This window comes from Macaca thibetana, chromosome 1 (assembly GCF_024542745.1).
Source record: "Macaca thibetana thibetana isolate TM-01 chromosome 1, ASM2454274v1, whole genome shotgun sequence".
Classification (NCBI taxonomy): Eukaryota; Metazoa; Chordata; class Mammalia; order Primates; family Cercopithecidae; genus Macaca; species Macaca thibetana.
The window spans coordinates 197,330,579-197,347,177 of record NC_065578.1 but is presented as its reverse complement, the minus strand read 5'-3'; the positions used below and the strand labels follow the sequence as shown (position 1 = coordinate 197,347,177).

Genomic DNA, 16,599 nt, shown 5'->3' with positions numbered 1-16,599 from the left:
GACACATACACCCTCCCAAGACTAAACCAGGAAGAAGTTGAATCCCTGAATAGACCAGTAACAGATTCTAAAATTGAAGCAATAATTAATAGCCTACCAACCAAAAAAGTCCAGGACCAGATAGATTCACAGCCAAATTCTACTAGAGGCACAGAGATGAGCTGGTACTATTCCTTCTGAAACTATTCCAATCATTAGAAAAAGAGGGAATCCTCCCTAACTCATTTTATGAGGCCAACATCATCCTGATACCAAAGCCTGGCAGAGACATACCAAAAAAAAAAAAGAGATTTTTAGACCAATATCCCTGATGAACATCAATGCAAAAATCCTCAATAAAATACTGGCAAACCGAATCCAGCAGCACATCAGAAAGCTTATCCACTACGATCAAGTTTGCTTCATCTCTGGGATGCAAGACTGGTTCAACATACACAAATCAATAAACATAATCCATCATATAAACAGAACCAAAGACAAAAACCACATGATTATCTCAATAGATGCAAAAAGGCCTTCGACAAAATTCAACAGTGCTTCATGATAAAAACTCTCAATAAACTAGGTATTGATGGAACGTATCTCAAAATAATAAGAGCTATTTATGACAAACCCACAGCCAATATCATACTGAATAGGCAAAAACTGGAAGCATTCCCTTTGAAAACTGGCACAAGACAGGGATGCCCTCTCTCACCACTCCCATTCAACATAGTGTTGGAAGTTGTGGCCAGGGCAATCAGGCAGGAGAAAAAACTAATGGGTATTCAATTAAGAGGAAGTCAAATTGTCCCTGTTTGCAGATGACATGATCGCATATTTAGAAAACCCCATTGTCTCAGCCCAAAATCTCCTTAAGCTGATAAGCAACTTCAGCAGAGTCTCAGTATACAAAATCAATGTGCAAAAATCACAAGCATTCCTATACACCAATAACAGACAGAGAGCCAAATCATGAGTGAACTCCCATTCACAATTGCTACAAAGAGAATAAAATACCTAGGAATCCAACTTACAAGGGATGTGAAGGACCTCTTCAAGGAGAAGTACACACTACTGCTCAACGAAATAAAAGAGGACACAAACAAATGGAAGAACATTCCATGCTCATGGATAGGAAGAATCAATATCATGAAAATGGCCATACTGCCCAAGGTAATTTATAGATTCAATGCCATCCCCATCAAGCTACCAATGATTTTCTTCACAGAATTGGAAAAAACTACTTTAAAGTTCATATGGAACCATAAAAGAGCCTGCATTGCCAAGACAATCCTAAGCAAAAAGAACAAAGCTGGAGGCATCACACTACCTGACTTCAAACTATACTAAAAAGCTACGCTAACCAAAACAGCATGGTACTGGTACCAAAACAGAGATACAGACCAATGGAACAGAACAGAGGCCTCAGAAATAATACCACACATCTACAACCATCTGATCTTTGACAAACCTGACAAAAACAAGAAATGGGGAAAGGATTCCCTATTTAATAAATGGTGCTGGGAAAACTGGCTAGCCATATGTAGAAGGCTGAAACTGGATCCCTTCCTTACACCTTATACAAAAATTAATTCAAGATGGATTAAAGACTTAAATGTTAGACCTAAAACCATAAAAACTCTAGAAGAAAACCTAGGCAATACCATTCAGGACATAGGCATGGGCAAGGACTTCACGACAAAAAACACCAAAAGCAATGGCAACAAAAGCCAAAATAGACAAATGGGATCTAATTGAACTAAAGAACTTCTGCACAGCAAAGGAAACTACCATCAGAGTGAACAGGCAACCTACAGAATGGGAGAAAATTTTTGCAATCTACCCATCTGACAAAGGGTTAATATCCAGAACCTACAAAGAACGTAAACAAATTTACAAGAAAAAATCAAACAACCCCATCGAAAAGTGGGCAAAGGATATGAACAGACACTTCTCAAAAGAAGACATTTATGCAGCCAACAGACACATGAAAAAATACTCATCATCACTTGCCATCAGAGAAATGCAAATCAAAACCACAATGAGATACCATCTCACACCAGTGAAAATGGCAATCATTAAAAAGTCAGGAAACAACAGGTGCTGGAGAGGATGTGGAGAAATAGGAACACTTTTATACTGTTGGTGGGATTGTAAACTAGTTCAACCATTGTGGAAAACAGTGTGGCGATTCTTTAAAGATCTAGAACTACAAATACCATTTGACCCAGTGATCCCATTACTGGGTATATACCCAAAGGATTATAAATCACGCTACTATAAAGACACATGCACACGTATGTTTACTGTGGCACTATTCACAATAGCAAAGACTTGGAATCAACCCAAATGTCCATCAGTGACAGACTAGATTAACAAAATGTGACACATATACACCATGGAATACTATGCAGTCATAAAAATGGATGAGTTCATGTCCTTTGTAGGGACATTGATGAAGCTGGAAACCATCATTCTGAGCAAACTATCACAAGGACAGAAAACCAAACACTGTATGTTCTCACCCATAAGTGGGAATTGAAAAGTGAGAACACACGGACACAGGGTGTGGAACATCACACACTGGGGCCTGTTGTGGGGTTGGGGATGGGGGAGGGATAGCATTAGGAAAAATACCTAATAAAAATGATGAGTTAAGGGTGCAGCACACAAACATGGCACATGTATACATATGTAACAAACCTGCATGTTGCACACATGTCCTTTAGAACTTAAAAAACCACAGGCACACGTATGTTTATTGCGGCACTATTCACAATAGCAAAGACTTGGAACCAACCTAAATGTCCATCAATGATAGACTGGATTAAGCAAATGTGGCACATATACAGCATGGAATACTATGCAGCCATAAAGAAGGATGAGTTCATGTCCTTTGCAGGGACATGGATGAAGCTGGAAACTATCATTCTGAGCAAACTATCACAAGGACAAAAAACCAAACACTGCCTGTTCTCATTCATAGGTGGGAATTGAACAATGAGATCACTTGGACACAGGGTGGGGAACATCACATGCTGGGGCCTGTCGGGGTGTGGTGGGCTGGAGGAGGGATAGCATTAGGAGAAATACCTAATGTAAATGATGAGTTGATGGGTGCAGCAAACCAACATGGTACCTGTATACCTATTTATCAAACCTGCACATTGTGTACATGTACCCTAGAACTTAAAGTATTAAAAAAAAAAAAAAAAAAAAAAAGAGGCAGGATTATCACTTGTTCCTTGCAGCTCTGGACTCCCAGGAAGAAGAGGCCTGGTCAGATTCTGGGAGACAAAAGAAACCTTTTGTTTCCACTGGGTTTCAAATAGAGGACCTTCCATGTGTTAGGCCAGCGTAGTAACTACTACACCACAGAAACCCTTTGCATTGCAGGCTTTTTATATTTTGAGATGAGCATTTAATACTTGTTTTTACAATTATTTTTTAGTTGACAAAAATTGTATATATTTATGATGAAAAAAGAAAAAAGTTTAACTTTCTTTTTTCAAAGGGAACATCTACAAATCTTCCCAATTAAAGTAACAATACCTAAAACCCTATCTGAAAACAAATCTGAAAAAGAAAGGTAGACTTGAGAGTCATCAAAACAAAGAATAAAAAAGAAACAAGTAAACAACATGGTTTAAAAAGAAAAGGAAGGCTGGGCACCGTGGCTCACCCCTGTAATCCCAGAACTTTGTGAGGCCAACATGGGTGGATCACTTGAGGTCAGGAGTTCAAGACCAGCCTGGCCAACATGGTGAACTCCATCTCTACTAAAAATACAAAAATTAGCCAGGCGTGGTGGCACGTACCTGTAGTCCCAGCTACTTGGGAGGCTGAGGCAGGAGAACTGCTTGAGCCCGGGAGGCGAAGGTTGCAGTGAGCTGAGATCACTCCACTGCACTCCAGCCTGGGCAACAGAGCAAGACTCCGTCTCAAAAAATAATAAGAAAAAAGAAAAAAGAAAAGGAAGATGAGCTATAAAGAGTGCATTACAATTCAACACAAAGCTTTACAAACATGAAAACCTGCCAAAGGAGATGTCCAAGAGCCAAAATCCAGATGGGAAGCATTGAACAAAAACTTGTTTTATATACTAAGGTGAGCATGTGGAAATGTTTTTCCATTTTATAAAAACGTTATGGGCTGGGCGCGGTGGCTCAAGCCTGTAATCCCAGCACTTTGGGAGGCCAAGACGGGCGGATCACGAGGTCAGTAGATCGAGACCATCCTGGCTAACACGGTGAAACCCCGTCTCTACTAAAAAAATACAAAAAACTAGCTGGGCGGGGTGGCGGGCGCCTGTAGTCCCAGCTACTCAGGAGGCTGAGGCAGGAGAATGGCGTGAACCCGGGAGGCGGAGCTTGCAGTGAGCCGAGATCCCGCCACTGCACTCCAGCCTGGGCGACAGAGCGAGACTCCGTCTCAAAAACAAAAAAACAAAAAAACAAAAAAAAACACGTTATGGCCTAATGTTGCATCAAAGTCGAACTGCAAACAGCACAAAGAACCCTCAGAGCAATGGCTGAGTTTTCTGGAAGGGAATAAATTGAAACATACCCTTATTATCCTGGCAGCCTCCAAAAGGATTCGGCAACGCTCCATGCCAGATTTTTTACTCCATATTTTAAAAGCAGCTTTTGCATTTTGAACAGCCAAATTTACTTCCTTTTCTCCTGAACATGTGAAAGTCGCTATCACTCGGCCTATAAAGAAGGGAAACATCAGTTTTATCTCGAATTGTTGCCACATATTTAAATAAAATATTATCTATAGGCCGGGCGCGGTGGCTCAAGCCTGTAATCCCAGCACTTTGGGAGGCCGAGACGGGTGGATCACGAGGTCGGGAGATCGAGACCATCCTGGCTAACACGGTGACACCCCGTCTCTACTAAAAAATACAAAAAACTAGCCGGGCTAGGTGGTGGGCGCCTGTAGTCCCAGCTACTCGAGAGGCTGAGGCAGGAGAATGGCGTAAACCTGGGAGGCGGAGCTTGCAGTGAGCTGAGATCCGACCACTGCACTCCAGCCTGGGCAGCAGAGCGAGACTCCGTCTCAAAAAAAAAAAAAAAAAAAATTATCTATCAATATTCTCTTAGTAGTATTCCCTTCTTGTTTTTTGTTTCTTTGAGATGAAGTCTTGCTCTGTCGCCCAGGTTGGAGTGCAGTGGCGCGCAGTCTCGGTTCACTGCAATCTCCGCCTCCTTAATTCAAGCGATGCCCCTGCCTCAGCCTCCTGAATAGCTGGGACTACCAGTGCACAGTACACGCCACTACGCCCGGCTAATTTTTTGTATGTTTTAGTAGAGATCGGGTTTCACCATGTTGACCAGGATGGTCTCGATTTCCTGACTTCATGATCCGCCCGCCTCAGCCTCCCAAAGTGCCGGAATTACAGGCGTGAGCTACCGTCCCTTCTTGTTTTTAAGTATGGTTTGATTTAGTGACCATCTCTGTACTAGCAGGGGTTTTTTTTGTTTTGTTTGTTTGTTTTTAAGACAGAGACTCGCTCTTGTCGCCCAAGCTGGAGTGCAATGGCGCGATCTTGGCTCACTGCAACTTTCCCCTCCCGGGTTCCAGCAATTCTCCTGCCTCAGCCTTCCCAGTAGCTGGGATTACATGGGATTACTGGCACATACCACCACATTCAGCTAATTTCTGTATTTTTAGTAGAGACGGGGTTTCATCATGTTGGTCAGGCTGGTCTTGTACTCCTGACCTCAAGTGATTCACCTACCTCTGCCTCCCAAAGTGCTGGGATTACAGGTGTAAGCCACCACACCCAGCCTAGCAGTTCTTAATTATATTTTGCGGTCACTGACATGTTTTAGGAGTCTGATAAAAGTTGCAGACTTCTCTCCAGAAAAATGTACTTAAACATATAACAGAATTACAGGAATGTCATGTCCCCTGCCCTAAACTCATCATGGATTTAGGGTTAAGAACCCCTGCTCTCCACTATTCTACAGTTGAGTTTACTAACATTAACTTCTATTAAGTTTTGCAACACTCCTAAACATTATCTCAGAACGTCAGAGGTCTCGTAAAATGAAAGTCAAAAGTAATCGGTCTACTGGATTATAAACTCTGACTGTAAATCCCTCGTCTATATTCTATGTAGGTTATATCATACTACTGATACTTGATAAATATAGTTAATAAGCAGTAATATCAGGAAAGGCATTCCTAAAGAACATATTTTTTCTCAAAAAATCCAGTATTTCCTTTTCTTATTCCACCTTTATTCCCTCTCCCTATTCTGATGCAAATTATGAAACACAATCAGTTTTTCTAGACCCATGCCCCAAGGACTGTACTGCCTCTACCAACAAGCATTCTTTAAGCTTGTCAACTCAGCAAATCCTCTTCACAAGAACTCCTGGAACTCTTTCCAGGGAGACTTCACAAATCTGCAATTTCTGTTACAAACTTGAACAGCCAGCTGGTAAAGGCAGTGGCTGAGGGTCACACACACTATAGGCAATTAAAACAACAAAGAGCAATTTTTCTTTCTTCTGTATCAAGATGAGGTCGGGGTAGAGAAGCTGTTTCCTCCTACATAAAGAAGAGATGCGGTAACACCTTCTGGGTCTGCCAAGTCACTGCTCTGTGGTTTAGTGTGGATGGTCAAATGCTAAATTCTCCAGTCCCCTGCAAATCAGTTTGATTGCTCTGGCTACATTTTACACAAAATATTTACATTTTTCTCCCCACATATATTCCCTAAAACCCAGCAAAATAAACACAACACAAAACCAAAACAAAAAGCCTCTTCTTCCTTATCTCTGTTACCTTCAGAGTTCGCAGAGTAAATCCAGTGCCTAGCACAGTGCTTAGCACACATTATCCACTGGATGAAAAAGTTTTATTTCAGCAAGATGAATAAATTGTGGAGAGTTCATGTAGACCATGGTGACTATGGTTACCAATACTGCATCATATACTTGAAATTTGCTAATAGACCTTAAATATTTCACTATCCAAAAAAAGCTGTAACTATGTAGAAGCAATGGGTAATTAGATTGACTGTGGTAATCATTTTGTAAGGTATACATACATTACATCATGTTTTACACTTAAGTATATACAATTTTTATTTGTTAATTATACTTCCATAAAGCTGGGGAAGAAAGTACTGAATAAAGGTGGGGTTTTTTCCTTTCCCAATTCTGATTAATGTGCAGAAATATTTTAATATTAGCATGTGGTGACAAAGTCCTCATTCGTAGTCATTAGAAACGATCTGTGAGCGCTCCTTCATTCCCAGCACAAATAATTATCTTCCCCACAACCCCGCCCCGTTCTTTTAGAATTCCTCTCCTATGCACACATTTGAAGATAATAATACATCAGTCCTAGTGTTAAAAGGGGAACAGCTGGCTGGGCACGGTGGCTCACACCTGCAATCCCAGCACTTTGGGAGGCCGAAGCGGGAGGATCACCTACGCTCAGGAGTTGGGAGACCAGCTGAAACCCCGTCTCTACTAAAAATACAAAAATTAGTCGGACGTGGTTGGGAGCCTATAATCCCAGCTACCAGGGAGGCTGAGGCGGGAGAAGCACTTGAGTCCGGAAGGTCGAGGGCGCAGTGAGCTGAGCTCGTGCCTCTGCACTTCAGCCTGGGCAACAGAGTGAAACTCTGTCTCAAAAAAAAAAAAAAAAAAAAAAAAAAAGGAAGTTAACAGACGTACGACTTTCCCCACACCAGGACTTTGCGAACTCTGTTCTGGCCCCGGTAAAACTCCTCACGATCCTCCCATCAGCTTTTCCTTTTCCTCCCTTCCCATCCCTGCCCAGAGGCACTCGCGTTGCCCCAGAATCGCTAGCTGCCTACACACACAACCTTAGACTCTCCACTGTCACTGTCTGTGCTCAAGTCAACCCTGCAGAACACAGGAAACGGGGGCTGGCCGGGAAATCCGCGCACCCGGCCCCGCGGCGCCCCAGTCTCCCGGGCTCGGTGCAGTTACCGGTTGCCGGCTCGAAAGCTTTCTCGGTGCCGGAGGCGTCAGCCGGCTCCACGCGGGCCCCGCCGCGGTAATTGAGCGGCTGCGACACGACGAAGGTGCCAGTGCTCATGGCGGCGACAGGAGAGGGCTGAAGACTGCGAACAAGCGGAGAGAGCGCGGCCCGGCCTGCTCGGAGAAACATGAGGGGCGGGCGCGGCTCCGGGGCAGAGACTGAGAGGCCGCGGGAGGGGCGGGGCCACGGGGATCGGTTCTAGATTTTTGAGGCAGTCACTCGATTCCTCCGCGGTCCAGGTTAGGCCCTTGCGTCGTCAGGAGGGTGGAGCAAGACACCAGATTCCCACCCACCACCTCGCCTTACCCCACACAGTCTCCAGGCGGGAAGAGGACTTCCTTCTTCGTGATCAATATTTGTGAAGCACTTTACAAGCGTTTTCGGGTTCATCATTGCATGTAAGCATCCTAGGATCCCATTCTTAATCCTATCGCCTGAAGAAGGCAGAGGATTGGCAGGCCGAGAGTTTTTGGTGGTTACTTCACTGTTAAACCACCGTTTCTTTATCTGTGTAATGCTTTTTAAAGGGTTACAGTAAAAAGCAAGGGGACTGTGAACGAGATAGATGATATTGTGATCTGAAACTGCTTTTTAAATTCTTAGAGAGGCTGGGCGCTGTGGCTCACCAAGGCTGGAGGGTCGCTTGAGCCCAGGAGTTTGAGGGCAACATAAGAGAGACCCTGTGTCTACAAAAAAAAAAATAAAAATAATACAAATTGGGCCAGGCGCGGTGGCTCACGCCTGTAATCCCAGCACTTAGGGAGGCCGAGGCGGGCGGATCACCTGAGGTCAGGAGTGTCATGCGTGTGTGTCTGTGTGAAGAGACCATTAAACAGGCTTTGTGTGAGCAATAAAGCTTTTTAATCACCTGGGTGCAGGCGGGCTGAGTCCCAAAAGAGAGTCAGTGAAGGGAGATAAGGGTGGGGCCGTTTTATAGGATTTTGGTAGGTAAAGGAAAATTACAGTCAAAGGGGGTTTGTTCTCTGGCGGGCAGGAGTGGGAATCAGAAGGTGCTCAGTGGGGGAGCTTTTTGAGCCAGGATGAGCCAGGAAAAGGACTTTCACAAGGTAATGTCATCACTTAAGGCAAGGACCGGCCATTTTCACTTTTTCTGTGGTGGAATGTCATCAGTTAAGGCGAAGCAGGGCATTTGCACTTGTTTTGTGATTCTTCAGTTACTTCAGGCTATCTGCGCGCATATGTGCAAGTCACAGGGGATGTGATGGCTTGGCTTGGGCTCAGAGGCCTGACGTTCCTGACTTCTTATATTAATAAGAAAAATAAAACAAAATAGTGAAGTGTTGGGGTGGCGAAAATTTTCGGGGGGTCGTATGGAGAGAGAATGGGTGATGTTTCTTAGGGCGGCTTCAAGCGGGATTAGGGGTGGCATGGGAACCTAGAGTGGGAGAGATTAAGCTGAAGGGAGAGCTTGTGGTAAGAGACAATATTGTGGGGTTGTTAGAAGAAGCACTTGTCGTATAGAATGATTGGTGATGGCCTGGATATGGTTTTGTATGAATTGAAAAACTAAACAGAAGACACAAGGTCTGAATAAGAGAAGGAGAGAAAACAGGTATTAAAGGACTAAGAATTGGGAGGACCTAGGACATTTAATTACAGAGTGCCTAAGGAGGCTCAGAATAGCCTTGCCAGCAAAGATTATTTACTTTAAGAGGGAATTTAGAGTGGCGGTTTGGGATAGCACCAGGAGATATCAGCTGTGATGGCTTGGAGAAACAGTGTAAACTAGCAGTGTAAACATGAGCAGGGCATTTATGAGTAGTTGAGAAGGGTGAATAGGAGTATGACTAGCCAGAAGATAGTAGGGATGACAAGTGTTTTGGGGTGCAGTCCAAGTTGGTCTGGTGTCTGGAATGAGATGGGACCTAATAAAAAGGAGTGTCCACCTAGGAACTCAAATGGGCTGGAACCTGTAGCATTCTGAGGACAGGCCTGAATTCTGAGAAGGGAACGTGGTAAAAGTATTGTCTAGTCCTTTTTATGTTGGTGACTGAGCTTGGTGAGGTGTGTTTTTAAAAGACCATTAGTCCATTCTGCCTTTCCTGAAGATTGAGGATGGTAAAGGATATAAAGTTTCACTGAATACTAAGTGTCTGAGAAACTGCTTGCGTGATTTGACTATTAAAGGCTGGTCCGTTATCAGACTGTATAGAGAGGTGTGAAGGCCAAACTGAGGAATTATGTCTGACAGAAGGGAAGAAATGACTGCGGTGGCCTTCTCAGGCCCTGTGGGAAAGGCCTCTACCCATCCAGTGAAAGTGTCTACCTAGACTAAGAGATATTTTACTTTTCTGACTCGGGGCATGTGAGTAAAGTCAATTTGCCAGTCCTGGGCAGGGGCAAATCCCCCAGCTTGATGTGTAGGAAATGGAGGGGGCCTGAACAATCCCTGAGGGGTAGTAGAATAGCAGATGGAACACTGAGAAGTGATTTTCTTGAGAATAGATTTCTAGGATGGAAAGGAAATGAGAGGTTCTAAGAGACAGGCTAGCGGCTTGTAACTTAGATGGAAGAGGTTATGAAATGACAACAGAATAGAATGGGCCTGTGAGGCTGGAAGGAGATCTTTTCCTTGGTCTAAGAACCATTTGCCTTGTGTGGGAAGAGATTGATAGGTGGAAGTTTCAGTGGGGGAGTAGGTGAGAGTGACTGATGTGAAGGAGGAAAACTGCCATGAGGGATAGAAGTTGGAACACTGGCTGCTTTTCTAGCCACCTTATCAGCGTAAGCGTTACCTAGAGCAATGGTGGGGGGAAGAAAATAGATTTTGGAAGTTATGAGAACTGTAGAGAGTGAGTTGAGCATAGTTTGTGATTTTTAGGGCCTCTAAAAGTATTAAAGCAGTGGCAGGCACTGCACGCAGACATGAGGGCTAGGCTAAAACAGTAAGATCAAGTTGTTTGGACAGAAAGTCTACAGGACGCGGTCCTGGCTCTTGTGTAAGAATTTTGTCTGCACTAACCATGCCTAGGAAGGAAAGAAGGAGTTGTTTTATAAAAGGGATTTGGGTTTGGGAGATTAGCCGGACACGATCAGCAGGGAGAGTAAGTGTGTATTTATGAGAATTATGCTGGGATAGGTAACAGATGAGGAAGAAATTTGGGCTTGACTGAAGTAATGGGGGCTGTCCGTAAAGCCGTGCAGCAGTACAGCCCAGGTAATTTGCTGAGCCTGATGGGTGTCAGGGTCAGTCCAAGTGAAAGCAAAGAGAGGCTGGGATGAAGGGTGTAAAGGTATAGTAAAGAATGTTATGTATGAGTTCCAGAACAGAATAATGGGTTGTGGAGGGAGGTATTGAAGATAGGAGAGGATATGGGTTGGGCACTACAGGGTGAACAGGCAAAACAATTTCGTTGATAAGGCGCAGATCTTGAACTAACCTGTAAGCGTTGTCTGGTTTTATGACAGGTAAAATGGGGGAATTGTAAGGGGCATTTACAGGCTTTAAAAGGCCATGCTGTAGCAGGCGAGTGATAACAGGCTTTAATCCTTTTAAAGCGTGCTGTGGGATGGGATATTGGCGTGGAGTAGGGTAAGGGTGATTAGGTTTTAATGAGATGGTAAGGGGCGCATGATCAGTCACTAAGGAGGGAGTCGAGGTATCCTATACTTGTGGGTTAAGGTGGGGGGACACGAGGGGAGGATGTGAAGGAGGCTTTGAACTGGGGGAAAAGGCGGCAATGAGGTATGGCTGTAGCCTAGGAATAGTCAGGGAAACAGATAATTTAGTTAAAATGTCTTGACTTAATAAGGGAGCTGGACAGGTGGGGATAACTAAAAAGGAGTGTATAAAAGAATGTTGTCCAAGTTGGCACCAGAGTGGGGGAGTTTTAAGAGGTTTAGAAGCCTGGCAGTCAATACTTACAACAGTTATGGAGACAAGGGAAACAGGCCCTTGAAAAGAAGGTAATGTGGAGTGGGTAGCCTCCATATTGATTAAGAAGGGGACAGACTTACCCTCCACTGTTAAGAGTTACCCAAAGTGTCTGTGATGGTCCAGGAAGCTTCCAAGGAGATGGGACAGCGTCAATCTTCAGCCACTAAGCCGAGAAGGTCTGGAAAGGAGTCAATCAGAGCCTTGGGCCAGAGCTCCAGGGACTCTGGGAGTGGCTGCCAGGCGAGTTGGACAGTCCGATTTCCAGTGGGGTCCCACACGGATGAGACACGGCTTAGGAGGAATCCCGGGCTGCGGGCATTCCTTGAACCAGTGGCCAGATTTCCGGCACTTGTAGCAAGCTCCTGGGGGAGGAAGTTCTGGAGGAACCTCTGGCAGCTATGGTTCAGGCATTTGGAGTTGTGTGCTGGAGATGTGGCTGGGGTTTGTCTTACAGTGGAGGCAAGGAATTGCAACTCAGAAATAAGTTGCTACTTGGCTGCCTCTACTCTATTATTGTACACCTTGAAGACGAGGTTCATTAAGTCCTGTTGTGGGGTTTGAGGGCTGGAATTTAATTTTTGGGGTTTTATTTAATGTCAGGAGCAGATTGGGTAATAAAATAAAATGCATATTGAGAATAAGTCGGCCTTCTGACCTTTCAGGGTCTAGGGCTGAAAAGCGTCTCAGAGTTGCTGCTAAACGGGCCATGAATTGGGCTGGGTTTTTTATATTTGATGAAAAAGAGCCTAAACGCTAACTGATTTGGGAGAGGTCGGATAAAGAAAAAGGAACATTAACCTTGACTATGCCTTTAGTTCTAGCTACTTTTTTAAGAGGAAATTGCTGGGTAGGTGGGGGAGGGCTAGTCGAGGAACGAAACTGTAAGCCAGACGGGGTGTGAGGAGGGGAGGTGATAAAAGGATTACAGGGTGGGGAGCGGAGGCTGAGGAAAAATTGGGACCTAGCTCGGCCTGGCGAGGAGGGGAGAGGTCAGATGGGTCTGTAGAAAAGGAAGACCAGAAAGACTCATCGATGCTTGGGGTTGGGACTGAGGGGACAGGCGGGAGGGAAAGAAGGAAGATTTGGGACGAGTTGCATTGGGAACAGAGACTAGGGAGGGACTTATGTGTGAAAGAATGCCTGGACGTCAGGCACCTCAGACCGTTTGCCCATTTTATGACAATAATTATCTAGATCTTGTAGGATGGAAAAATCGAAAGTGCCGTTTTCTGGCTATTTGTAACTACTGTCAAGTTTGTGTTGGCACTAAGCGGCATTGTAGAAGAAAATAAGGCATTTAGGTTTTAGATCAGGTGTGAGTTGAAGAGGTTTTAAGTTCTTGAGAACACAGGCTAAGGAGAAGAAAGAGGAATGGAGGGTGGAAGGTTGCCCATAGTGAAAATAAGAGGTCAGGGCATGGAAATAAGGGGTTGGGGCACAAAAATAAGAGGTTGGGGCGTGGAAATAAGGGGTCAGGGCACAAAAATAAGAGGTTGAGGTTCTTGCCCTTCCCCCAGAAAAGCAGAGAAGGGGTAGAGACAGGGAGAGAAGAGGTCGGGGTTCTTGCCCCTCACCCAGAAAAGCGGGACTTGCCGCTAAGGGTGAAGGACCAAGGCAGGCGTCCCTGCAGTGTGGTCAGACACCTCTAAATCAGAGAGGCGTCCCTGCAGTGATTAAACACCAAGGGAAGGCTGCCTTCCCGAATCCGTGACCAGCGCCGGAGTTTTGGGTCCACGGATGAAACGTGTCTCCTTTGTCTCTACCAGAAAATGAAAGGAACTGAAATTAAGAGAAGGGAGAGATTGAAGAGTGGTGCTAAGATTAAAAGGAGAAACACGTTGAGGGATAGTGAGAGAGGTTGGAGAAGAGAGTAAAAAGGGGCCACTTACCCGATTTAAAATTGGTAAGATGTTCCTTGGGCTGGTTGGTCTGAGGACCAGAGGTTGTAGGTGGATCTTTATCACGGAGCAAAGAGCAGGAGGACAGGGAATTGATCTCCCAAGGGAGGTCCCCCTATCCGATCACAGCACCAAAATGTCCTGTGCATCCGTGTGAAGAGACCACTGAACAGGCTTTGTGTGAGCAATAAAGCTTTTTAATTACCTGGGTGTAGGCAGGCTGAGTCCGAAAAGAGAGTCAGCAAAGGGAGATAAGGGTGGGGCCGTTTTATTGGATTTGGGTAGGTAAAGGAAAATTACAGTCAAAGGGGGTTGTTCTCTGGCTGGCAGGAGTGGGAGTCACAAGGTGCTCAGTGGGGGAGCTTTTTGAGCCAGGATGAGCCAGGAAAAGGACTTTCACAAGATAACGTCATCATTTAAGGCAAGGACCGGCCATTTTCAGTTCTTTTGTGGTGGAATGTCATCAGTTAAGGTGGGGCAGGGCATTTTCACTTCTTTTGTGATTCTTCAGTTACTTCAAGCCATCTGGGCGTATACGTGCAAGTCACAGGGGATGTGATAGCTTGGCTTGGGCTCAGAGGCCTGACAAGGAGTTTGAGACCTACCTGGCCAACATGGTGAAACCCCATTTCTACTAAAAATATAAAAATTAGCTGGGTGTGGTGGCGGGCGCCTGCAATCCCAGCTACTTGGGAGGCTGAGGCGGGAAAATTGCTTCAACCTGGGAGACAGTGGTTGCAGTGAGCCGAGACCATGCCATTGCACTCCAGTCTGGGTGACAAGAGTGAAACTCAAAACAAAACAAAACAAAAAGCAAAAATTATCCAGGTGTGGTGGTACATGCCTGTGGTCCCAGGTACTTGGAAGGCTAAGGTGGGAGGATCCCCTGAGTCCAGGGGTCCAAACTGCAGTGAGCCATAATCGTGCCACTGCACTCAGGCCTGGGCAACAGAGTGAGATCCTGTCTCAAAATAAATAAATTCTGAAGGAGCAATGTAAAATGCTATTAATGACAAATATTGATAGAAACAGAAGCCTAGCATACAGAATACGAAGAGCAAAGGCCACAGGAAAAGGTGTCAGGAAACAGAATGCCTTCTGTAAGACAAAGCAGCCACCCGGAGGCTCTCACAGGTCTGTCAGCTGAGGGATCTTGCACAAAGGTTCATTCTTCTCACCAAACTTCCAAGCACCTCCAGTAGAGACTTTGACAAACAGAAAGTAATTGGCAATTTGGACATTTCTTTTAGGATTGTTTCTCTTCTAGGGGCTGCTGTCTTTCTCAATGTTTTTTCCTTTACCGGCCAGCACACCAACAGAATATTAGGGAGTGTGGTTTTCAGGTTTAGAGTATATATAAAGTATTCTGATCAAATTTTCTGGCACTCTATACCAGTTTGTTAACTTTTTCAATGCCACTGAGATGTGTAGGTCTTGGTCCTCAGATGGAAACAGCAGTGTCCAAATTCAGAATACCTGAGGCCACACTCACATATTATTTTATTATTGTCCATTGCAAACAGAATTGAAACGTATCAGGAGTTGGTGATGAGCAGCACTATAGATTTCCAAGATCAATGAATGTTCATTTAGGTACAGAAACTATACGTCTCAAATTTTATGGGACAATTTCTATTTAAAAGATTCTGTCCCCAACTAATGCATTTTGACTTGTCACATCATAATTCCTGATGTTTGCTTTGGAAATGTGGTCGTGATGTCTATTGAATTAATTCCTAGATTATAAGACTGGCAAACCTCTATCCAGGCACAGGACTCACACCTATAATCTCAATACTTTGGGAGACTGAGGCAGGAGGATCGCTTGAGGCCAGGAGTTCAAGACCAGCCTGGGCAACATAGTGAGACCCTGTCTCTAGAAAATATTTTAAAAATTAGCTGCATGGTGGCAGAAGCATGTAGTCCTGACTATTCGAGAGAATGAGGTGGATTGCTTGAGGCCAGGAGTTCAAGATCGCAGTGAGTTATCATGGTACTACGGCTCCAGTCTGGACAACAGAGTAAGACTCTTCCCCAAAGAAAACAGATCTCCTCCAAAATATCTAGCTGTTAAATATCTAGCTGTTCCTCTTACCTATTTGTGCTTTTGTTTTTAACTTTTAGGTTCAGGGGTACATGTGAAGATTTGTTATGTAGGTAAATTTGTGTCATGGGGGTTTGTTGTATAGATTATTTCATCACCCAGGTATTAAGCCTAGTACCCATTAGTTATTTTTTCTGATCCTCTGCCTCCTTCCACTCTTATTATTAGATTATTAATGTATTATTTTTCATTAGCAAAATCCAACATGTAGAAAGAGATTTGTAGGTTACAGAGCTCTTTCACATTTAATTTCTCACACGATGCTCATAATAACCCTACAAAAGAAAAGGAAACTAACACAGATTGAGCTAGGAGGTAGTATGTGGCACTTTGTCAGATATCTCAGTGACAATCATGCAAGATAGGTTTTATCATCCACATTGTATAGATGAGGAAACTAATAGAAAGGTCGTAGAGCTTCCCCATAGAGGAGTTAAGGCTGGAGTCCAGCTCTGTGCAAGTCCAAAGTAAATTTCTTCTTACTACACCAGGTTGAGATGTTGACCCCATGAAGGTTGCTATCAAAATTCACTCTTATGTTGATGAATATTTATCAGAAACCCAGAAATCTGGTCCTAGGGAGAAGATTTAAAGGACATGTAAATTTCTTAGGATGTTTGTCAGCACTACCCAGTAAGCAGCCCAGAAGCCACAGAGGATGCTGGCCCGTTTACAAGTTCAGGGTGAAA

At 44.3% G+C, this 16,599-nt stretch overlaps 1 protein-coding gene across 2 annotated transcripts in view; it reads right to left on the bottom strand.

Annotated features, from left to right (window-relative positions):
* Window positions 1-8,254, bottom strand: part of ALDH9A1 (aldehyde dehydrogenase 9 family member A1) — a 40,987-nt gene extending 32,733 nt beyond the window's left edge. For both annotated transcript variants that reach the window (XM_050768561.1, XM_050768568.1), the window contains exons 1-2: window positions 7,959-8,254; window positions 4,549-4,694 (exon numbers count right to left, since the gene is read on the bottom strand). In XM_050768561.1, coding sequence (XP_050624518.1) covers window positions 4,549-4,694; window positions 7,959-8,139 — 327 coding nt within the window. In that variant the 5' untranslated portion in view covers window positions 8,140-8,254. The remainder of the gene's footprint in view (window positions 1-4,548; window positions 4,695-7,958) is intronic.
* Window positions 8,255-16,599: the final 8,345 nt, after the last annotated feature.